Here is a 24937-nt window from a genome sequence, read left to right on the forward strand (position 1 = left end):
CTTGGCTAAGTGCACTGCAGAGAGAGCAAGGCTGTCTTATTGGTGACAGGGCTGTCTGTGTTGGGGATGGTAAATGGATCTTTCTGTGTTCCCTTTTTCTGATCTGCCGTATAATCGCTTGTGCGTCACTTTGCTTCTCCGCGTCTCACTCTGTCCTTTTGAAAGACAAACTGAGTCCTAGCCAACATCTCGGGAGAGCTGTAATGATTAAACTGCCCTTTCCTCCAGCCAAGGACTCAAGGCTGCTCCATTTACTAACTGCAGAATGCCCAAGTGGCCATCCCCAAGGAAAGATTTATTGGAGAGTTTCAAAATGACTCGGAGATCCGAGTGCTGAAGGTGAAATGCCATGTTCTGCCCCACACTGACCTGGATGTGTAGATACATTACAGTAAGGTGAGCTTACATCCACACTGTACAAATCTGTAGAGTTTTCACAGGCTCCTGTGCCTGCATTCCATGCTGTTTTCTCAGTAACACAGAGCACTGAGAATACTGCTCTGGCCAAACTAAGAACATTGCAAAGTCTTCCCAACATTACACCTAGATTTATGGTTCATACATGCATTTTTACTTCTAGTTTTAAAGGCACCAGAGGCAATTATACTCATGATTCAAAAACCTTTCACCTAACTTGGCACTGTAGTGCACAAATACAACTTTCCCAAGTCAAATCAATATCCAGCTTATGGTCACTAATCCTGCAATATCTTAGCATGAATATTTGCATGAAAAAAGAACTGGAAATGAAATATTCCTGAACTTTTGTGTTTGCTGCTTCTGTTTTTAGTAGAGTAGAGCAAAGGGACTTGATAATTTAAAATCAGCTTGTAGTTCCGAAATCCCAGGGAAATCCACCAAATGCTTGCTACGTCATCAAAGGAAACTTTCATAGGATAAGCCTTGATTACAATTGGCAAAAACCAGCACAAGAGGCAACATCAGATGAAAATGAAAAGCATGCTGAACTTAATCTGTGTCAAAGCTTAGTAGTTATAGGATCATTCCTACCTTCATACTTTGAATGTTCTTCAGCATAACATCTCCGATTCTTTGGTAATCTCCTTTAATGTGAGCATTAGAGCGGCCTTCCCTGTCAGCAACAGAAATGCCACACACTTCAGTCATGCAATAAAACTGCATAATCACTTACAAGCACTGAAACTCAATAGCTCATTTCTTTTAAAATCCTGACCCCCATGCTCCTTCACTCATAAGCTTGTGAGGAATCTTCCTGACAGACATGTAATTCCCAGGTACAGTACACCCTTCACCCAGCCTGCCTTTCACTCCTAAAAACAGAGAGGACAGGCACTTAACAGAAGGATTAGACTTTTAAAGAAAATTGCTAGCAGTTTTGAACACACCAGAGAAGGCTGGAAATGGTTTGGGGGAAAAGAAGACATCAGAGTCCCATGAGAATATGTGACCTTAGAGCAGAAGGTTAATTCTGTTCAGATACAATGACTGAACCCCAGAACAGGACCTGGGGGGTGTTCTTCCTCTGAAGAGTTTTATGCTTGTGCAAGGGACAGCGGGGCCAAAAGAAAAAAAAAAAATCCATCCAGCATCTGGCTTTGACTCATAAGTGTTACATACTGGCAGGAATTTCCATTCAGTATTTCACTTATGGTATTAGAAATGCAAAGTGCTGCCTCCTACCCAGCCAGCTGCACTTCGATGAGTGCAGCATTTGGAGCAACACTGCACCTGATAAAAAAGATATTCCTGTATCTAAATCCATGTGTGAGACAGGCAAGGATACCACACTCTGAGTGAAACCAAACACATGGTTTTTAAAAACACAGGGGGAAAAATCATGACTATAAAGAACCTAACTGTTACAGATCTGTTCCAAGAAAGCTATGCTTTCAAAAGAAATCACTAGGAGTGTATGGGGAAAAGCACTGTCCCCCTCCCCTTGCCAATTTTATCTTTCGACAAAGAGATTCCATTGATGAACAAGGGATTATTCCATGTTCATTTGAACAACACCCAGTTTCATAGACTGCCTTTAATAATTTCCCATTGTGTTAACTCTCACATGCCTATTTAGGCAAGGAAAAACAGTACTCATCAAGATTTTAAATGTTTTTTTTTCTGAACCCAAAGGTTACACTGGGGTAGGAAGTTGGGTTGTGTCAGTGGTAACTTTAATTACTATCATTGTTTTGCAACAACATGATGTCGTATAAACACTGCCGTAGTCAAATCATGCCCAAGAAATATCTAAACTGAAAGTACAATTTCTGTCTTCAGGAAGCCTCTGCCTGTCAAATCATCTGCACTCTATGCTGTTCCTTAATTCTCCCTTCCCCCATGACATACCCATCCAGCAGCTCTCCCCACTGAGATTTCCTCTGACAGGTTGTAAATAAAACCTTCCAGCTACTAAAGCTCTGCTCCAAGTGGTGCATATCCAAGTGCCCCTGATTGAAAACCACAACCATTTGGAGTCCCAGGCAGCAGCCCCACACTGGCAGGAAGCAAGGGAAAGCCACCCTGCACCCATGAAGCCAGCATGCAGCATCCCCTCCCAAATGGTTCATGCTGGGCCTCTACACACAAGCTCAGAAGTGTCAAAGCCAGATGAAATTGTGCTGCTGCCAGCAATGGAATGGTATTCAGCAATTATCTCTATAAGAATTCTTGCTTTATGTGTTATTCTCTCATTCTCTGGCACTGCCTGGATCCTTTTTCATGTGTCTACATTTGATTTAATCTAATGGACTTTGGCAGTTTCGTACCTTTCTGAGTATGAAATATATAGTTATCTACTTACTGCCAAGATAAATATTAAGAACATCATTACAGACTGCTTTTTCTAAATAGACACTGCTTTTCTGATCTGAAGGTTACAATACAGATTGGCTAGAATACACAGTGCAAATATCTTATCTACTAGCTGGCTACTTGGAAGCTGAGCCCAAGCCTACCAAAGTCACAGTGAGTGGTTCCAACAGCTAATAATTAATGGGGCTGTTCATGGAACAGTCAGGTCCTTATTTCCTAAAAGCTGACCCTCTTGAGCACCACCAGCACTGACTGATTGCACAGCATCTCACCACATCAGTCACACACATCAGGAATAGTCCCTCTTCACTGGCATCACAGACTTTTCGGGCTTTCCGAACTTGCTCTGCATCTTGGCAGACTGACAGAGACAGAGAGAAGGGGGTTCCCAGAAGAAACAGCCTCTCTCCAGCTGTTGGCTGAACAGTGAAGAGCTGAATGGTACCAGAGCCCTCAGCCCAAGCTGACAGAGATGACCTGTGCTGCACACAGATGCATCCTGCTGGAAGAAATAAACCCAGGTTTTTTTCTTAAGAGAAAATGTGATGGCTGCATATTGCTCCTTGTTCCAGTCACTCTTCTTGCTTTAGTTATTTATTTACAGGCAAATGAATTTCCCTTGCAACAGAGATGATTCTCCCACTGGGGAGGGTGCACAGGCATGTAGGCTGTGATGTGGACAGAGAGGCAGGGAAAGCTGAAACTGGGCATGAGGGAACATGACAGCTTCCTATCTGGCTCCTAAAACCCAACCTCCACTGTACCCCAGCTCCATGCTGGGACCCCAGAGCAAACCCCAAGCTACACTGCCATCTTCCCCAGCTCCTCAACATGCAAATCCCAAGAAAATAAGAAGAAACACCAAGAAAAGAGCATCCAAATACAAAGAATGTAAAAATAAAACCCAAACACACAACACATCAGATGATGTCTTACTGCTGCAACAGCCCAAAGCACAGGAGCAGAAAGAGAGTTCTTCCTGCAGTGTATGTTTTGAATAACAACACTCAGCTTGCTGAGAGGGAGGAAGCTGCTCATTTGTTGTGCATCAATGGCTAAATTGTTCTTCTTACTCCTTGTTTTCATGGGTCACTGTTTGAACATGGTATCTATCTCCCAGTGACAAGGGAAAAAACTTAGGGCCTAGGGTCTCACAGCTTTTCATCAGGAGCTGATTTATGATGCCCATCTCCACAGAAGATGTAGGAGCAGTTTTCCCCGTGCATAATGTGCCCTTACTCCACTGACATGGTGGGGGAGGTCTAAAGCTACTGAAAATCATGCTAAAAAATGAGGACATTATTTGTCATTATAAGATCATTTCCCATTTTTATCCAAGTAGTCTCTTCCTTTCTATAACAATACAAGTGTACAATAGCAAGGAAAGAGAAGACTGGCTTACACCTAGTAAGAAATTCAGACACTACTTTATATATATATTACTCCAAACAGCTCTCAGCTTGATTTACAGGGATTACACAAGCAGCTCTGTCAGATTTTCGAATTACATGAAGTTCTTAGTGTATATAATTAAAAAAATAAAAGAAAGAAATCTCAAGTCAGCCCATACCCTCAATCAGAAGAAACAGAAATTTAATAGGGATGGTGGAAAGGCAAAAAAGAAGAGAAAGATATCTCAGTAAAGATTTTTTTGAGGCAAACACAGAAGTCTTTGATTGCAGCCCTTGAATTGCAGCCAAAATAATAATAAATCAATTGTAACAAATTATATTTACAATATATGACCTTGTGTTACATGCTCAGGAACTCCCTCCTGAACACCATAGCTGGTTCTTTGACCACCTACACACTTTGAAGCTTTTTATGACTTTTATTAACTAAAGTTCTAATACTAAAAAATACCTTAAACACTCCCCATTACAACTGCCTTTTAAATAACAGGCATGTTTTGTAATTGGAAAAGAAGAGCCAATAAAAGCAAACACCCCTTTCCTTGCTCACACCCTGCTTCTTACTGCCCTGCCCGCTCCAGCCAGCACTGCAGCCGGACTTTCAGCAGTGAGTGCTGCATGACAGCTCAGAGCCTAAGAAATGCACTGCTGAAGCCATCAGAGCTTCCCAGAGTCATACCAAGCCTTTGGAGGGTGTGCATACATTTAAAGACTTTGGGATGGCTACCCCTGTTGTGGGAGAAATCCAACCTACAGCAAACGTGCATCAGTAATGCCTTTAAACGGTAAGGGATCCGAGCAAGTAACACCACTGCATGAAAATGTGCTGCAAATGCAACAGCATTCCATATCTTGCTGTGGAACAGCCTCAGAGCTGACCCTGGGCATACCCTGCTAGGGGAGCCACAGAGACTGATGCAACATGGCTCTAACTCTGACTAACAGATCCTGGATGTGCTACTTCTCTCCCACCATTTCCAGTTAATTTGGGCGTAGCACAGTTCCAATCCTCAGAGGTACCCAAAAGTGACTTCAGCAATGAAAACTATCCTCTCAAAATCAAGCCCAGTGTGCTGACACCAAGCCCCTCTCAATGTCTTGTTCTCAGGAATCTGCAGTGCATAACTCAGAGGTTTGTACTGCTACACACACCTCATTTCTGTACACAGGACAAAGACACTTTTGAAAGTGCCCTCCTCGTGCCTCCTCAGCAGACATGCAGAACCAGCTGAGCTGCCAGCACGCTGCTTTTGAGAAGGCAAATAAGGACTGCTGCCTTGTTTATATAAACTGTCTATCAGGCTGCTCTTCCTGAGTGCAAGTATTTCTTCTCAAACAAAAAATGGTTAATAAATCAACATTTGGCTCATCTTCCTACACCTCCCTGAGTGCTTTTTTATTAGAGGTTTTCAATTTTGCTTCCACAAATCCTGATTGCACCTTCTCCTTTCATATGCTAAGGTTAAGAGCCCTTTTTTTTGCAAATTGCCAGCCACACATTCCCATCTGGTAACACTGAGCAGCAGCTTTCCTCAGAAAGATCTGCAAGTCAAACTAGCAGCTTCCCTGGGAGAAGATGAGTCTGCCTGCACTTCCAGGAAGTACATAACACCTTTTTTTCCTAACACATGATAAGGCCCAAAACACAGATTTCTACTGCCTGATGTGGGCTTCCTTAGGCAGAAACAGCTATCCTGGCTTGCCCCAGTGTTGCTCTCTATGCTGCTCAGTGGTCAGAAAAGGGAGATACTTATGGTTCTCTATTTGCCAATTTCTGTCATCATTTAAAGAAATCAGTATGGAAACTTGCAATACATTTAACGGGGTGTGGAAAGATGAGCTCAATTCTTTTGGATGGAAAATGGTGCTTGTGGCCCAAATGTGGCCCAATGTTATTAAACAGCTGAGGTAAAAGAAGGAGTAGAACCTGACTTCTCAGATTCAACCACCCAGAAGCTGATGAAGTATGTCACTTCAGCACTCTGCCTGCACTGCCCACACCTCTTCCTCCTTGCCATAAAATCTCACGGGTCTTGGGAAACAGGAGCCAACCTAAAGTCACTGACATATGCCTCTCATATTTTCTCCCAGCAAAAAGGCTTGGGAACTCCTGGCCTTGCTGAAGAGTCTTGGCAGCCAGGGCCAGCATCTGGATGCCCAAGTGCCGGATGCAGCTCTTCTGGCACTTGCTCACTGAACATCCTGATGTGTGCTGTTCCCTCTCCTACCTGAGACAGCTTCCTGCTCTTCTCCTCTTCTCTTCCCTTCCTGTGTGAGAGGGCAAAGCACCATGCCTGCCTGCATCCACCAAAGGTCATCCTTCCTCTCCTCAAACCACACGGCCTCCAGCGAGGTATTCCACTGGCTCCCAGGAACATGGGCAGTCTCCAGAGCTCAGCACAGTTGTGGCAACTGAGGAGATTCATGGGCTGCATTACTGGCCCTGCAACAGCATAGGCAGGGCTGGAAACGTGGCCCAGAGCATGGTATCACTCATCTTAGGATGCTGTGCAATAAAACCACCAGGAATCTTCTCAGTTTCATGGCCAGAAAGAAACTCTGGCTGAAAAAAATGCACTGACTGCCTATATTCTGCAGCTAACTATTGGTGTCAGTATCAGTGTATGTCATATTTAAAAATATCACTAGACCCTGGACATTGAGACATGCTGCTCTTAGGAAATGCAGCACTAAAAGAGAAAAATGGGTGAACTGTGTAAAGAAACAGATCAGACCTGCCAGAATCTATAACCAGGTCAAAAGGATCCTGGCCCTTAAGATGTTCTGTAGCAAACAGCCTGCCCCTGACTGCAGATTCAAACACTTCAGAAGCCTTCAAGCAAGCCAGAAATGCTTTTAATAATGTACACAACCTGAGGTTCCTCCAGCCGAAACTACTAAAAGTCTATGGATGTTTTATCAATTAAAGGCATGGAGACATCTAACAATTGTTATGTGCAATCCCCCGAGCCTTGTTCTCACCACAGCTCTTCTGCATCAGCAGCAGCTTCAATATGAGAGCAGGGAACGACCTCCTGTTAGATCTTCCAACATGCAGCATGAAGTTTGAAACAAACCTTAGAGAAGTGCACTGACATCTGTGTATAGAGTGAGCAGGCTGAATTGCACTTTAAGTTGATAAAACTCAGCATCACTAGGGGAACACAGAGGACTGGTTGCAGGAGGCTTTCTCTCTCTCACAAGCTCCCACAGCACATGTTGGTAGCTAGGGGTTTCCAGCAGCTTGATGAAGTCCACAACCCTTTCATTCAAAGGCCCTTTTTTTTTGTAGGACACATCACCCTCTGACAAATGCAGAGCAAGCTCATATCTCAGGACAAGTGTCCCACCTTCCTCCTTCCATCCACCTGCCTGGAAATTTAAGAGATGACATGGAAGAGTCGGATTTAAATGAGCTGGCTTGAATCCTGCCCACACCTGCGTGCAGCTGTGCTCAGCTAGGCCCATGATTTGCTGGGCAGCTGGGAGCGACCTGCCCTGAGGTGGTGAACACAGCCAGAGCCCACTGCCTTAAAACTCCAGGGCCAAAGAGAGAGGTGCCATTCTGGCAGTGTGGATATTGAGCTAAGTGACCTTGACCATGCTGCTGAAGGAATTCCCTACCACATTGCCACCAGCTTCTTGTAGATGTTGAGGGGCTGTTTAATTAAACACTAATCTCTGTAGGATAGAGTTTATTGCTTGCGGCTTATCTCCGCATCTGTGGCATTATATAGAAACACCAACACCTCCAAAATAATACCTGTCAGCAAGTCTGCCTCCCTTCTCAAGGCACGTATTCAAATCTTCCAGAAGTTTAACAACCATCACTGTCTACAACAGGGGTATTACACTAGGTGCATCCAGGCTGTTGGCTGCAAACTGAATGCAGGAACGTGGCTGCTTTTCTGTCAAGTGATTCAGAGCAGCCGACAGAGAAATCCCAGTGGCCTTACACTAACTGTGGAAGGACACGCAATAGCTGAGCTGACAAAATCAGAACGAGGTGCCCAGCTGGGACAAAGTTACCTCAGCAGAATATTTCTGAATAAATTTGGATTGCAAAGTAACTTTGTAGCAGATCAGCACTTTAAATCACAGTGCAGTTAAAATATGATATTACAAGCTTTAAACTGAGGTTTACCACCCTGTGAAACTTTATGGAGAAGCTGAAAAACAGAAGGTTTACTCAGCTCTAAAAGAAGCTAAATGAAAAGGAGAAACAAAGTAAAACCAAGGAAAGTCTAGAAGCCTAAATACTTTGTCTTTCTTGTAACATAACTGGTCCTTACCTCCACTTACTACAATGTCACCTTTCCAAAGCAGGCTGGTAGTGCAGCATCATCCAATTTTTGAAAAACATCATACCTGTACAGGAGGTTTGCATCCACCTCTAATGCCACCAGAAGGATAGAGGGGATACCTCTATTTCAACATGTGCCCAGGAGTCAGCACCCAGTGAGATTAGACTGGTCTGACAGAGAAAAGAACTTGGTCCTTACTAACTGCATAAATTTTCCTTTTCTCGCCACACACATTAACCCCAACTAGTTGGGGATTAACTCCAACTACTGTTAATCTTACATCAAGGTTGAAGAAACAATCACTATTTTATAACATCTTCTTGGAGTACCTGTAATAAATGCTGCTAAGTGCAATGCAATTAACACCAGTAGCAGCCCAATGAAAAAAAGAGAAAGAGCAATGCAAGCAGGGTGGCTGTGCAGCACATGTCTTAGGAGTAACTATGTTAGTTATATATAAATACATATACAAACTAGATATACATATATATATAAAAATAATTATATTAGGAGTCAGCCAAAATCCTGGGTGAGGATGTTAGCTCTAAGAGGCAGTACCACATTCCCCTCCTCCCAGAGAACACCTGCTAATTCTGCAACTGTGCAGGGTGGGTTTGGACAGCACTAGTCTGCAAAATGCTGTGCGCTCATTAAGTGATCTCAAGACAAAACAAGAGTTAAACTCACACACTCTGAGACTGTGTTTTATTTTTGTTTTGATTCATTAGTTAAATGGGAACCTATCTTAATTAAACTGATTAACACCCATTAGGTCTGCCTGCCCTGCTTTCATGTGATTTTCATTGTCACTTTTCTAACTGAGAAGGAAAACTCAGCTCCTAGAACCAAAGTTACAAAAAATGCCTACACAGAACAAGACAATCTAGTCCAGACAAGTCTAATCAGAGAGAGTAGAAGGCTTCTGCTTATGCTCCTGCCTCTACTAAGATTTCAGTGGTCAAATGAATTAAGAGCCTTGCCAGGGAAGAATTATTCACTTCATAGCTATTTTGTAAAAATGTCATGTTTTACTGTCACTATTATGTTAAGAATAGATAATTTTCAAGCCCAGTGTCCTCTTCCAAGACTCTGTTAATTTGTAAAGTGCACTGTAGACCCTGTGAGTGTCACAGCTGTGATGCTGCAGAATGAGAAGCTGCTCTGTGAAATCCTCCCAGCCTGTACCTATTTTGACAGAAACAGAACCTGGTCCTTCACCTCTGCCTCTTTATTACTGATAAGCCTTGCTTGCAGCATGTTCTTCAAAGGAGCTGCCACGTAGAAAACTGACATTTGGCAAGAGAAAGCTTCATCCAGAATTATGATCTCATTTGCATATGTCTGTAACTGAGATATCTGAACAACAGAGTTTGTCAAGTAAACATGAACAAAGCGTGATTCAATAAACCCTGTCTGTTAATAACCAACATCTGTGACTTTCACAAATTAAGCCCTACAGTAGATCACAAGGAGTTAGCAAAAAGGGAATGCAAAAATGCTAAACTGCATGAAAGAATACAGATAAATAACAATCAACAGTCTTACCACAGAGCAAGTCTCTGCTCAATTTCCTTGAGAAAACCAGTGTGAAATTTGTGCAAAGGTTCGAAGTTGGAGAAAATTAGATTTTTCAATGTTTCAGGCATGCAATCCTCTTTACTCACTGCACTCTGAAACCACTACAAAGGAAAAAAGAAGCAAAATTATCAGTGGGTGGAATGCAGAAGGTATGATCATTTTCTGTCTTTATGTATCTAACCTAAATACTCCTAACAGTTAAGCCAGCAAGGATCGTATTTAGCTGGCACTAGGAACACAACCCAGACTATCCCTGACATTCCTGTGTGCTGAACTGGTGCTCTTATCAGAGATCAGACCCTGCACAGCTGAAAAAAGAACTCCCTTCCCTTTTGCCATCACGGATCAAATCTTGAAAATTCTTTTCAAACCCAAACTGGTTAGTCAACACAAACTGAATTTGCAAACGCTGCAGGTGCAAGAGAAAGAGAATTACAATACTTGTAAACAATTCAGTAAAAGCAAAAAATATGCTCTGCATTTTTTTTTTTTTGCCAAGTTCCATCTGAAATGCCTTTGGCAGGAGTTGGTTCAGTAAGCACCCACGCCCATGTTGTTGTGTGCACACAGAGGACATCACTTTGCTAAGTGAGCAAGTGGAAGACACTTCTATCACAAAACTGAAGTGGCAGTGACAGGCACCATAAAGGCTGAAACAGGCTTCTCTTCAGTCTTGCTCCATATTCTCTTTATTTCACCCTAACAGACTATGGGTGACATAAAACCATAGGACTAGGGAGTGTGCCAAGGTAGTAATGCCTGTTATCTTCAACAGGATAACACTGCTCACTCTTTACTGCCCTGAGGGTTCCAGCTATCTGTGGCTGACTTCCAGCAGTACCTAGAAGGCTGTTGGGACCATAGAAGACTGTCAGAGCAGTCTTGCTTGACACTGCATCAGCTGGAGCTGAGCCAGAGCTGGGATAAAAAGAGATCTCTCCCAAGCTTCCCTCTCCCCTGCTTTATCTCAGCACCAAGCAGAACTAAAGTTGAAGCTCATCTACCAAGTCTCAAAATTCATGCACAGCAGTTGTTCTTTTTCCAACTATGTTGGCTACTTGATCACTCTCAGTGGCCTCTTGGGCCAGTCATTTGTGGAGCACAGCTGATACAACTGTATGCTAACCATCAGGCCCATCCCTCATGGTGATCCAGCAAATTCAAATTTGCCTACTATAAGAGTGAAGGATGGGATGGAAAATGGGCTTTAGCTCTGAAGAGCTAAAACTTTTTGTTTCTGCTGCCACTGGGTGAAATACTAGATGAAAAAACCATATCTGCTGTTGAGACTACAGCAATGACTGCAGAACTGTCCCAGAGAACCTGGCCTCTTCTTTCAGCAGGCCAGCTTCCCAAAAAGCAAGGGTAAGTAGCAGTGGGGCCACAGCTACCCTGCTGCCTGTAAAAACCATGCTATATTGGCTCTGTCTAAGCTGGGGTCTGATCAGCTGCATCTGTCACGTGGGGTCCTGGAACAGAGAAGAAGCTCAGTTTCAGAAAGTGTGTCCCTGGTTCCCAGCTGGTCCCAACACTCTCCCCCTGAAGCATGTTCTCCTTACCACAACACTCAACACAGGAGTGGGCAATGCACCTCACTGGGTGATTTAAGAGCTGAGGTGTCTGGAGCTGGCCAAAATGCCATGAAGGGGTTTGGATCCCCCAGTGCCATTTCACAGAAAAATGGTTATTTCAGACCAGCTCTTGCATACATTATTCTCTGAAGTGAAACAAGACTGTTGCTGTGTGTGCAAAGATGGCAGCTATTTGCCTTGGTGACTTTAACAATCACACTCTGATCAGATGCTACAGATGAATGCCTCATTTAACACACAGTTTCACTTTCTGAAAAAATCAGAATCATTCAAATAGGTACTCTGCAATGTTTCATGTTAAATGGAGAGCGTTTAATACAGTAGACAACATTTATATGTGCCCCTAAGGAGCTACTTTAGTTTTAAGAGAAGTCATTGAAAACCCACAGGCACTTTTAGTAATTATAACCACAAAGCATGAGAGCAAGAAAATATAACTGAAGTGTGTCCCAAGTTCCTCAACCTGATACAGTTTCTTAGTGCATGTTACTAACCACAGAGCAAACCTCTACTCTCTGATTCTTGTGTTACTTCCTCCCTGGAGGAGAACTGCCGTGCACCGCACAGAATAACTACAGTGCAGAATGTAAAAGCAGAATATAAAAACAGAGCAGCGAGGATGTTAAATGGAGCAGATGAAATACCACCCCTGCCCAGAGCTTCACGTGTTCCGTGAGTAAGGCTCAAGTAAACATACCGATGTGATGACTTCAAGGTCCTTCAGGTACGTTCGCTCTGTGGTCGCCACTTCTTTAGCAATGAAGTAAGCTTTCTCAGTTGGGAACCTCTGTAAAATGCAAGCACATTAAGTTTTCCTCTGCTTTTATGGAGAAAGAAACTGTAGATAATAAATCACAAAGAGAGTTACAAACCAGTGACCCTTGCTTGTGGTTATGCTGTGACTCATCCTTGAATGTTCCTAAGCCCTGAAGCCCTAAAAGCAACCCTTCCTTGCAAACACAAGAGAACAAGAACTTTCTCTGGGTTTTTGAGAGACTTCTTTTTCTGCCAAGACAATTTCTACTGCTTTGGGGTGCTGATGTTTCTTTCAGTTTATTTCTGGAGCAGGACATGTGAAGCTCATGAAGAAATCCTTTGCAGGCTAAATGACCATTTAAACCAAGTGTTAAATTAGACAAAATGACAAAAATTTGTGTCTGATTATTGTAAGTTTTGTCATCAGAATGGTAATCCACGGGAAAAATACTTCCAAAAAAATTCAAACCTGTAAGTTTTTCTTGGCTGGACAACCTAATAGATTTTAGATTAGGTTACAGATCAAAAATTTCTTAATTCTGAAGAGCCAAAGGAACCCAGCTGATCTTCCTCTGTGTTGCTCAGGAAGCAAAAATTAAGGAAAAAAAACCAACCACAGATATTTTTCCTTCGTTTCCTCCCTGAAGACAAATGATGCAGTGCAAACACTGTGAATGCCCTGCAAAGGGAGTCTGTGTGGGCATTTTCCAGTCAGAATGCACCCCTACAGGAACCACCATCAGCTGGTGCACACAGTCACTGGCTACTCTGTCTTGGACTGACACAGAGAGTCCTGACTCTATTAACAGATCCTCGGATTTTCTTCTCAAATTTCTTTCACGCATCTTGCTAACTATGCAGAGTGGGGAAAGACATCTTCCTTACACAAACTCCCACTTCCCAGCAAAGCCACCAGAGTTTCTTTCTCCCTCCTGAGATGCTCTAAGACAAGGAGAAAAGACCAGCCACAAAAGGAAGCCCCTCTCACCCAGCAGCAGAGGAGGGATGAGCCAGCAGGCACCCAGAACTCCCTGGCTCAGGCAAACACTTTATCTTCAGAAATCAGTTTTGGATGACATGCTCCCTTATGGTTTTGCTGCAATGATGGGTCTGAGCCAAACACTCCCAGCTGAATGCTGCAAGCTGTGGCTCAAAGAGAGCATTTTCTACTCCCACAACCAGATGCTCCCAGTGGTGCTCCCAGCAGAGACAGACTGGAGAGCCTGGGTTAGATACTCCCACACAGGCTCAACACTGTTCCTCCTCATTCTGTCACCTGGAAATTTTCTCTCCAGTAAGACAATGGAGCTGACTGCTTTGTTACAACAAACTACCGAACTCCACTCATTAAGATTTATGGGCGATCCCATCCAAACAAGCTCCTGAGGTTGCAACCAACAGGAATGACCCAGATTTATCACAACACATCAGAGAGAAGAGAGACAAGGCCAACTTCATTTGCCTTACTTTTCTTTTGACCTCTTCCTCATCATCAGCCCTGATGCATGACGGGTCATTCAGCAAAGGGCTGACCAAGGGAGATGACTGCTTGGCATCAGGGCTCAAGTTTGGAGATAAAGTCATATTTGCCACTGATGGTCCTCCTTGGGAATTGATGGAAAGCTCTGAAAGGTGAGGGCTGCCAGTCAGAGAACCTGCTAAGAAAAATGATAAAAGAGAAATCAGTTAGGACAAGCTTTCTCAAGAAAGTACCACAAGGAGTTACAATCTTAAATTGCAGCATGTGAAATTATGCTACAAGACATAGCCATCAGGGAACTCAAACTAGCCCAAATGGCCCTGAAGTCAGAGGAACTGCATCCACTTGCTTTCACCATGGGACTGGTTAAGTGTCTTTCAGCTGATAAAACTGGCTGAAATTACTGTCTCTGAAGGGAAGGAATCAAGGCACAGATGACTGAGCTGGAGTTCTTTACCATGGGAGGGGTGAGGCACTAGAACAGCTTGCTCAGGGAAGCTGTGGCTGTCCCATCCGTGGCAGTGCTCAAGACCAGGCTGGATGAAGCTCTGAAGAACCTGGTCTAGTGAAAGGTGCTCCTGCCTGAGGCAGGGGGTTGGAACTACCAGGTCTTTAAGATCCCTTCCAACCCAGGCCATTCTATGATTCTAAACACTGACTTAATATAAAACATTTCATCATTTTAATCCACTCTGTAGAAGAGAATAAGTACTACAATACAGTAATTGTTCCAGGAGTGCCATTCTTTCCAGCAAAGTAGAACTTCAAACACTCAAATCAGTACTTCATAGGGAACTACAGGACAAGTTAGTACAAATTTATCTAGTTGAGGTCTAGAGAAAAAGGATGACTATCTACAGAAGTGTTGCTGCTAAGATCAGTCAGATCTAACATGAAGGGAGAAAACTACTAGTTCCCCAATTTCTACACACAACATGAGTATGCATATTATACCTTGTAAGTCTTTCCATGCTCCTCTGATTGTTTGGGATGGAAATGCTAGCATTACATTTACATAAGAAAAGCAATACTTTTAATGCACAAAGCATGACAATTTCAGATTTTCACAGATATAACATCCCATTTCATTTTGCATTAAAAATATTAAAGAATTAGACAATTACACTTCCATGGATTCATATACGCTAGATTAAATTACTGAAATTAGCATTTTGTCTTCTGGGAGGCAGCCAGATTAATGACTGAACAGAAAGAAAGTTTGCCAAAAATGCCCAGTCTTCTCCCAGTTATCCCCTCCTCCATACAACTGACAATCTAAACCTGTTTTAGAAGAAGAATCTGTCATGTGGAAGAACATTTACAGTCTGTGCCATTTTGGCATCATACATTAAAATCCAACCAAAAAAAATGTGACAAGCTCTTGACTACCACAGCTAACAGGCTGTCTAAGATGAAATGTAAAACACATACATCGCCATATATAATCAGGGTCAAATACAATTTACTATCATGTGATTATGTCCTCCCTAAATTATGATAGGTAAATGTTCCTGTTGCTAGAAAACCACAGCTGAGATACTCCAGTAAATATAATATAAAAGAAATATAATTAGGCCAGTAGTAGAACTTATTTATTTTCTGGAAGTACTCAAGCTTTATTGCTAGAACATGAATGTTTTCCAGTTCCAAACCAGTTCACGTTTATAAATCATTCCTTTGAAAAGAGAAGGAAAAAACAGCACAGTTATCAGTTTACGTAATCATGACAGTTATGTAGCCTATTAAAAATCAAAGTCAAAGCAGTATTTGTCTGAAATAAAGGTCTGTATTATTACAGCTAGAAAGGATTTACCAACAGTTTCACACTAAATCAATGTTCAGTGAAATTTGAGAAAATGCCACAGCTTATTACACAAATGTCAATTTTATTGACACTAGCACACAACTGTATACAGTATTTTCCAAAGAAATGGAATTCATCATTGAGAAATAGTGAAACAGATTAATAGCAAGGTTGTAAGGTTAAAAGTACTTAACTACATTACAAAAGACATAAGAAAAGTGATATCATCTCAAACGTGGAAACAAAGAAATTCTGGCACTATGCCTGTCATACGACAGCGAATAAATGATTTGCACCTCTGTGAGAAGTTCACAGCATTGTAGTCTAGGAGTTAAATAGCACCTATCTGTGATAGATAGATATAGATATATTGACATATCTATCTACCTCTCTATATCCTAGATCTAAGCTCTGATGTACTGTAACTTTTATCAGTACAACTCAAGTATTTCAAACTACAAAATATCAAAAGGACAATGAATTAGAAAGATGCCCTATCTTACAGTTGGAAGACATTAACCTGGGAAAAGCATTATGGAAAGTATCACAAAAAATGTGCCTGGTGGCTCACAGCACTGTGTATACACCCGACTGATAAAAGATTTTGCATGTCAATGCATCACTGACATTCTCAAAGTTATTTTGCAGCAAGCTGAAATGCTGCATCCTCCCCTTTGGTACCAATGTGGGCAGGAGCAGTGACCAAATCCAACCACCATCACCACCTACAAACAAGAGCTCAGTCAGACCCCACCTGCCAGTACACTGAACAAGTGAAAATTGAAACTAGCTATAAGAAAGTGGCTGCATTATGAAAGGACCTCAAAATGTCCTTACATTAGTACATCCTGGGGCCTAATTACAGCCAACACAGCCACAGATACCAACACACTGCATGGTGCTCTGGGAAATGTGGGAAACAAGTTTGTTTTGGTGTGACAAAGTCAGTAAGCCATGAAGAAACAAAAATGGAGGTTCTTCCCTCCCCCATTACCAATCAATCAGGACACATGTCATGCTGATGGGTCATGGCAGCGCTGCAAAGTGACTTTCTCTTTTTCAAAGAGGTGAGGAATAAATAACCTGAATTAACAAAGTGTTTAATCTGATCTCCTGCCACAGAAGAGTATATTCATACAGGCTCTATTCATCAACTACATACTGCAGAATATAAACAGAAGCAGAAAGGAGAAGACCAATCCTATTTACAAGGTACTGAAATCCCTTACAATTCACCCTCAAGGATTCATGGACTGACAGGCAATTATTAGCATGTCATTTGCCAGACAGCAAATGCTACTGCACACTAGAGGCCTAAATGGTTTGCAGGTGGAAACATGGAATTGCCTTTGCTTGTACTTCAAGTGATTTTTATTTAGATTCAGAATTGGGCCATCTTTCAAATTTCATGGAGTCAGCTGTATACATACAAACCAAGAGAAAGCCCAAAAGAATGTTTATCTGAGGATTATTTAAGTATATACTAAAATTACATCCTTGGAGGAGTGGGTAGGAATCATTATGCATGTGCTTCAATTATTTTCTAAGTATGGGTTTAAGAAGAGAAACCACCACTGGTTGATGACAGTGGCAAATAATGAGAATGCACTTTACCATGGCATGCCAGAGTTTACCATCAATGCCAAAATACCTGGAGAGGTTCTTTGTTCCACCGACACCAGACAGAAGTGCTGCAGTAGATAAGGTAACAAAAGAAGCAAAACTTGATTGAAATCTAACTTGGGGGAAAAAAATCTATGAAATGACAATGGCATTTTACATGGCCACAGGACATGAAAGTATAGGTTATCCTCCTAGCTTTACACGTGTCTCAAATCGCTCCCCACCAACATACGTATTCCACGTGCTACACAAAAGAAGCCAGCAGCTAGAATCAAATACTTAATAGCTACACCTTTGTCAAAATACACATCGGTTGCTTGCTGGAGTTTGGGGGTAGGAAGGCATGGAGTGCTGGCAAGCTGTGGGTGCCCTGCCAGAGAGGGGCAGGCCGGGCTCTGCCCTCGGCCACCAGACCAATCCATCCCACTCATTGTACCTGTGATACTCTTGGCTCCTGCCACACAAAGCTGTGAACCCACTGGGGCTGAGGGTGGTGCCTATGGAGTGTTAGGCTGAGTGATACTGCTCTAGACATGGCTCATATCAAAGGAAAAACAGTTAAAATCAGTACTTTCCACATGATGAAGGAGGTATCTCCCAGAGGTCAATTCACATCATAGGTGGCCTGAACTGCCTGCTGCCTCTTTGTTGACTACATAGGCAGCATGAGACCTACATGAAATCCCTGGTTAGAAACTAATCTAAGACAGGGGAGCTCCCCTCTTTGTGAGGGAGACAAATGGAACTCTGTGTATCCTGAAGATACTCCTCCTTCATTCATTTTCTCCTGAAACTACAAAATAATAAAATCAGTCATTTACTGTTCTGCATCTGCTTCAAAAGGAACAGTTCCCATTCATACACAGAGTTTTTTAACAGAGAGGAAGAGTACAGCAGTGTTAAGATGCCCATGGGAATGCTCCTTTTCGTGGAGTACCAAGAAGTGATAATGACTCAATTATGGAAAGTGAGAGAAAACATCCACTATTATTAAAGGTGACTAAAATTCTGCTGGAAAACTTAATGTACCACTTAAGATCTCATCAAGTCAACTCTTGAGAATTTTATTGTTCTCAAGGTTGTAACTGTTATTATTAGAAATTAAAAACATATTAAAAGCCAGAAAAGCACCTTTCTCAATACCTGGAATGTTGCAGGACTTATTCTCTCTACTCCTTCTCCATGGCCTGCTCTGCAGTCAGGGGAGGCTTGTGACATCCATATCCCAGTTACTCAACTTTAATGTCAGATCAGTGTTTTCTAAACTCCAGTCTGGCAGATGAAACCCAAGTTGTTTCCCCTTCCTCCTTGGCATTACTGAGCATATCACTTACAAAGGCTCTTTAATAACAAAGTATCTGGCAGAGCTGCCACTGCTGTGGCCACACAGTCTAGCTTAATTTTCCATTTTCACAGTGGTTGCATAGCTCTAATGTGCATCTAAATGTTTTGGTCAGAGAAGATACAAAATGGCATGGGGGAGAGATAGCACCAGATGAAGCAGACGGAGTTTTCATATGCACTTCACCAATCACTAAAGTACCTCAGACTGAAGAAGAGTTTAATAATGGTGTCCACCCCTTCTCTCCCCAGCTGTGAACCAGGCACAGCCATGCTGCTGAAGAGTTACGGGATGGAGATTCTGCTCTGCTCTCCCTCAATGTAAGAAAAAAACCCCACTGACTTCCACAAAAGCTTGAGGGGAACCAGTTAATCAAGCTGCACTTCTCTTCCCCATTACATGAATCAAGCTGAAGCAGTGGATACAGATTGTTAGTTTGAAAAGTAGTTACACAACTAATTAATAAATAAGCCGTAAATTAATGTACAAACATCCCTGAATGCAGTACCAAAGATTTTGAGGAGGAACAGAATTAAAAGCAAACTCGTGAAGAAATCCAATGTCACACATAACCACTAACTCTGCCTGGCTTGAAGAGGAGCTTGAGAGGAAGAAAGGTTCACTTTGACTTCACAGCTGCAAAATGCACACCCACAGCCATGAGGAGAATTTGGGAAAAAGGTGCACCTTCTCAATGAAACAATTTCCTCGTATTTAGGACAAAGCATCAGCCAGCAATTGGACAGAACAATTAAACCAGTGACAGTTTTACAGCAAAATACCAGTTAGAATGAGTAAAAGCCTTCAGATACAGGTGAAACTAAAAATAATAATAAAAAAATTAATTCCATGCATACACAGTTAAATGGCTTGACATGCTTATAGTCTCATCAAGCTTGGTGTTGGTTAAGTAGCCAGCAACCTCTCCAGCTGGTAAAGGTCCATGCTTCATTGGTGTACTGCAGTATTAGACAGCGGTGAGTGTGAAATCAGACAGTAACTGCTGTTGGCCTACATCAGGGTCTACTCCCATCTTAAGAACAAAGAGTGAGCATTACAGTCTGGGGAGAATGCAAGGTCACTGGGCATCAGTCCTTTGTCTAGCCTTGATCTCTCCAGACAGAAATAGAGCGACCTATAGAAGGTTCTCCTGTTGTACCCAGGGTTAGGGTTAGTTTCCTTTTGTTTGCCTTTAAACCAACACGACACAATGGAATTGGAAACCTTCAGCCCCCATGTAAGCTAATGCCACAGATACTGTCCATTCCACCAAGACACCTCCCCAGGACTGCAGTGATCCTGCTTACGAGCACAGCACACAGCCTGGATTGCTGGGTGCAGCCTTCATTAGGAAATGAAGGGAAATCTGATTGTGCTCAATGAAGCCCAAATGCCCTGGAAAAGAGACCTTCTCCCCTTGCTTCCCTCTTCTCTTTTGCTCCTCAACATGGTGTGGTTTCTCAACCTGAGAGTCACAACCTGGCGAGGGTTTTCATTAATTCTGAGGAGAGGAGTGCTCTGTGAGGCAGGATCACTGTAACAGGAGGAATCAGGTAATCCAAATACAAAATAGGCATTTCTGCAGTAAAAGGACATTGAGACAGTGCTCGAAACAATGCAAGGAACAGAAGATATACCATGCTTTGAGGATAGACAGAACATTGAAAAGGCTTTTTCTCCCAGAGAGGTACATGCTGACAAAACAGTGAATACAATGAAACAAAAAATGTTTCTCTTTAAAAGGCATTAAACAAATGACAAAAATGAGAATGAAGTCCCCAGCATTGCCAATCTTTAAAAATAATTTTTACTACTGAGATTTATTTTTAAAAAAATCTATGCATGTGCACACACAGAAATCAGGAAAGGGCTGGGTAAGTGAACACTGCCAAGCTTACGTACTTTTGTTAGTGGGCCCAGGTGATTTTCTTAGCAGGAAAAGGGATTCAGCTCATCAAATATTTTTAAGTGCCTCATGGAAAAGCAACAGGCATGAGCTCTAACATTCCCTGAACTAAACAGAAAGAACTACCTCTGATCTTGCTGAAAACCATCAAAGGCAAAAGCCTGTGCACTTCTCAAAACCAGATTTGCAGCATTTTAAAGAAAGCATCTAATCTAATTTTAACAAGCTTGAAAGCTCTTGAATCAGAAAGCATTCATTTTCCTTCAACCTTCCATGCTCAGTCAGTGACAGCTGTATCATTACTGCCTTTAGACTTGATTTTTATCAGTGTGAACTGTAGATTTTTATGGTTCTTAGGGGCCAAAACTTTACAAAAAATCATCAACGAAAATTACAATCTTAAAACTCTAACCATTCTTGAGCAAACTATTTACCATTATGTCATGCAGATTTATGATCCTAAGGTCTTTACTCCCTTTACTCTAATAGCACTACCATTATTTACACACATATTTGTCAAAAACATGCCTGTGAATACATTGCTCAGCCAGGCACAAAGGATTACCAGATCTCATAACATTTAAAAGAAAGTGCTCACTGTTTCAATAACAAACAACATAAACCAAACTTATTCTACATGCTCTTTATAGAATACAGAATTAGAACAAAAGACAAAACACTCTGTAAAACTGCTACATGTCACCCAAAGTAGGATTTTTGCTCATATGATGCCTTTGATTTTTAGGTAGAAATTCTGTATTTATCAATGGCACCACAGAGCCTAACCATAGGGAGGAACACAGAAGATACCTTTACTCAGGATGCACATGTTGCACAAGTATTATTTCCCTTACAAATAAGTAACTAAGATATGTGCCTTTGTCTAGGCATACTTCAGTAACTACAGAAACTACAGAAAGAGAAGAGGAAAGATTTTGCTGATGTCAGTTTCCTAGGATTTAAATTTCCTTCCTTTCTAGAATCTGACAGTATGGGCAAAATTTTTTCCTAATGTAGCTTGACTGAAACCAGAGTCCACCGCTACTCACATTTGCAAAAAGTTACACACCAGTCTGAGCCTTGGGTTCTCATGATGTTAACACTGTGCATCTGCCACTTAACACCAGAAGACCCACAACCATCACCACCAAGGAGACACCTATAAACAGCTGGATTTCTGAGAAAAGGACTCTTCTCCTACCACTTGTGTCTGACAGCAGCTAACAAAAGAAAGGCCTACATATTAAAAATTGTTCCAGAAGATTCAATTTCCCTCATATATTTACGGCTTCTCTTATTTTTTTTTATGGAGAAGAGGATTGATCCCCTAAACGAAGAGGAAAGAGACAAGCTAAAGTATACAGAAGCTGCCTCAAGAAACTACACTGTTCAGAGAAGGGGGGGGGGGAGAGAGAGAGAGAGAGACAGAGAGAGAGGGAAGCATTATTGGAAGACTAAAAGAGATTTTGGCTTACTTCACTTTATTACATGCTTGAACAGAGAACCTCTTTCCTTCACGTTCACTGCTCTTTCCAGCTGGTAACAACCATACTGCTGAATGACAGGGATTCTCCAGTGATCCACATTTCTGTGCACAAGGCCCTGACACCCAACTTCCTCAAACACGTGTAGAAGACAGGAAAAACTTGGATTGGTAATTTCTTTTTCATCATTAAAAGTTAAATTGCAGCAATTAAAATTCAATTCTAAAGTTACCTCTGACAGCAGTCTAATGGCTCATTAAGACAAATGAGATTCGTTAAACAAACATGGAATTTGACAGAATTTATAGGTCAGGCATCCTTTTTTCTGTTAAAGAACTGTTCCAGAAATAGCCACAGTTCATGTTAATTGCATGTAGATCACACCAATGAGATCTGGATCACTGGGTTTACCAAAATTCAAAACTGGGTCTGCTTCATCAGTTCAACTGATAAACATAATTCTTGCTCTCTGAGTACCCTATAAAACTACTGGGATTTGAAACTCTCAGGAAAAGAGTGGAAAGCACATTATGCCAAAGGGAACTGCAAATAAATAAGGCTAGATATTTTTTGTGTGCTTAAGATGTTTTTTATTCTTCTCTTTTCCTTGTCTTCCTGGAGCTCTCCAGAAGGAACTTCTAGTAATTACCGAGACTCTACATTTGTGTGTTTATTGTGGGACTGAAGAGGACAGAATTTAAAACATCTCTGCTTCTTAGTGAAGAAAAAGAGGGCCTATAAACAGCTTTTAGATCTGTCTCACCCATTTTCTACTTGATTTTCTCTGGTCACCACCAACTACTTGCATGTACAGACAGAGAAGTCAGAACAGGAACTTCTGGCATGAATGCCCTTGCTTCAGAATGAACAGAGCTACTTCAACTAATAAAAGCCTCACTGCAAAAAAAAAACCCCAAAAACCTGTCCTACAAATATTCAGGGGAGAAAATACAGATCCTGAAGCAGTCTGGTCAAGTAATACTAGCCCCATTTAGTGAACCAATTCACAAACCATTGTTTTTTCACTCTTTACTGGGTTCTACTGATTACATTCAACATTAACAATGCTGCTCTGTGGAGAAAACTCTTTCTAGTTTTGCATGCCCATTAATCTTGAAGAAAACTAATAGACTGATATGATTTTTCGAACTATTGACATGCAATTCTTTCATGATGCTCATCTGCCTATAACTCAGCTCTGTATAGCTCATATAATGTAAACATGAATACAGCAAACCTAAAAACTTTCAGTCACATGTTGACATTTTTCACCTACAGGAATTTCTCTTCAGTTTTTTTTTTTTTTAAATATAATTTGTATTCAGTGTGCAATGGTTAGTGGGATGATGCCTGTTAGGCAGGCTATGAGCCATGGGTGAAATGGCAGCACTTGGTGTAAATCATCTTCAGAGAACACTCCTCTCTGCCATGCACAAGGAGTATGTTTGCTGGGGATATGGACATAAACTGAAAACAGCGCAGTCTAGGCCATTCAGGTATCAATTATCCAAAACTCCATACCTGGAATATCCTATGTAGTTCTTGGCTTCTACAACAACTTGCCACTCTCCATCTTTCCTCTATTTATTGACAAATTTAATATCCTGGGTCACTGAGGAAAACTAGATTCTAGGAAAGGCTGCCTTAAAAAAAAAAAATTCCAGAAGATCCCAAAAGGACATCACAAGTTTGAGCTGCTGCCGAGTAGGACAAACCTTAAAATTGACATGACCTTTCTACTGCCATTGTAGAGGATGGCTGATTGTGGTCAAGTAGTTGGAATAGCAAAGAATGAATCAGAAGGTCTTTTATTCAGAGATTACCTAGATCTGCACATTATTATGGACAAACCCCTAACTGATTTTGCAACTCACCTCCATATTTACCCAACTATATGGACAGAGTTGAATTCATCAACCCAACAAGAGGCTTCTTCCACATCCTCTGGAAAGACAGGAGATGGGTGATGCAGGACTACACAGTTCACACTGGACATAGCTGCTCAGTCACGCTGGGACTCATCTGCCTCATTTGTACCAACTGCCTAAGGATATCTGGGCACTTGATGAGTTTGGATCTGAAAGTTCATTATTGACAATAACAATTTTAGAACGGTGAATCAGAAGTACCATCAGCCACATTCCAAAATCTACTGGAATTGGTGGGAGAATCAGTTAGTTACTCTGTCTGTAACTACCTGCTATATGTGAGACAAAGTTATGCTTAGATCACTGCTGTTGTCCAATGTATTCAGATTAATAAATGTTTGCAACAATGAACTAGAACTGACAAGCTCCTCTTACCATAAGCACTTTGTGAGCCAGGACAAGAATTCCTCCATCTCATCTCATCTCATTTGCAGTCTTGCCCTAAAGGTTTCTGTTCTTTTCTGCAAAATCCTTTTCATTGTCCCACAGAAACAAATTCCCAGGGGAACTCTAAGGGGCCTGATCCTGTTTGAAAATGTCAGTTTAAAACTCCTTTCTCACTTCACCATTCTTGGCAAGGGCTCAGACATGAACCACATGTCTGGTGGAGGAATTTGGCCCACAGACTGCTTTAATTACAACCTTGTCTGCTGATATTAAACGGAGCTTCACTGGCTTAGAATGCTGCAGAAGTAATTAATCCTAAATGAAATTACTTCCTATGTAATTTATAAACTTTACTTCTTTTAACTGGAAGAATTCCATGTGTTAAAACAACAACTACTTAAACATTCAAAGCTGAAAAAATGTCAGAAGACAGAAAACTCCTCATACTGCATTTTTTAGGATAATATTGAAGTGGGAAAAGCTGTTGAGATACTTTATTAGCAACTAGGCTAACTCCAGCAACCCAGTGGGTCTGTACTCAAAAAGCT

At 41.7% G+C, this 24937-nt stretch overlaps 1 protein-coding gene across 7 annotated transcripts in view; it reads right to left on the minus strand.

Moving 5' to 3' along the window:
* The window catches only part of FARP1 (FERM, ARH/RhoGEF and pleckstrin domain protein 1), a 200847-nt gene that overhangs the window by 17599 nt on the left and 158311 nt on the right, over nucleotides 1-24937 (minus strand). For 5 of the 7 annotated variants that reach the window (XM_054003323.1, XM_054003291.1, XM_054003300.1 and 2 more), the window contains exons 14-17: nucleotides 13903-14093; nucleotides 12377-12466; nucleotides 10055-10188; nucleotides 1012-1093 (exon numbers count right to left, since the gene is read on the minus strand). In XM_054003323.1, the coding sequence (XP_053859298.1) occupies nucleotides 1012-1093; nucleotides 10055-10188; nucleotides 12377-12466; nucleotides 13903-14093 (497 nt within the window). The remainder of the gene's footprint in view (nucleotides 1-1011; nucleotides 1094-10054; nucleotides 10189-12376; nucleotides 12467-13902; nucleotides 14094-24937) is intronic. The other 2 variants (XM_054003333.1, XM_054003316.1) reach the window with 1 other exon arrangement.

Source organism: Vidua macroura, chromosome 2 (assembly GCF_024509145.1).
Source record: "Vidua macroura isolate BioBank_ID:100142 chromosome 2, ASM2450914v1, whole genome shotgun sequence".
Lineage (NCBI taxonomy): Eukaryota > Metazoa > Chordata > Aves > Passeriformes > Viduidae > Vidua > Vidua macroura.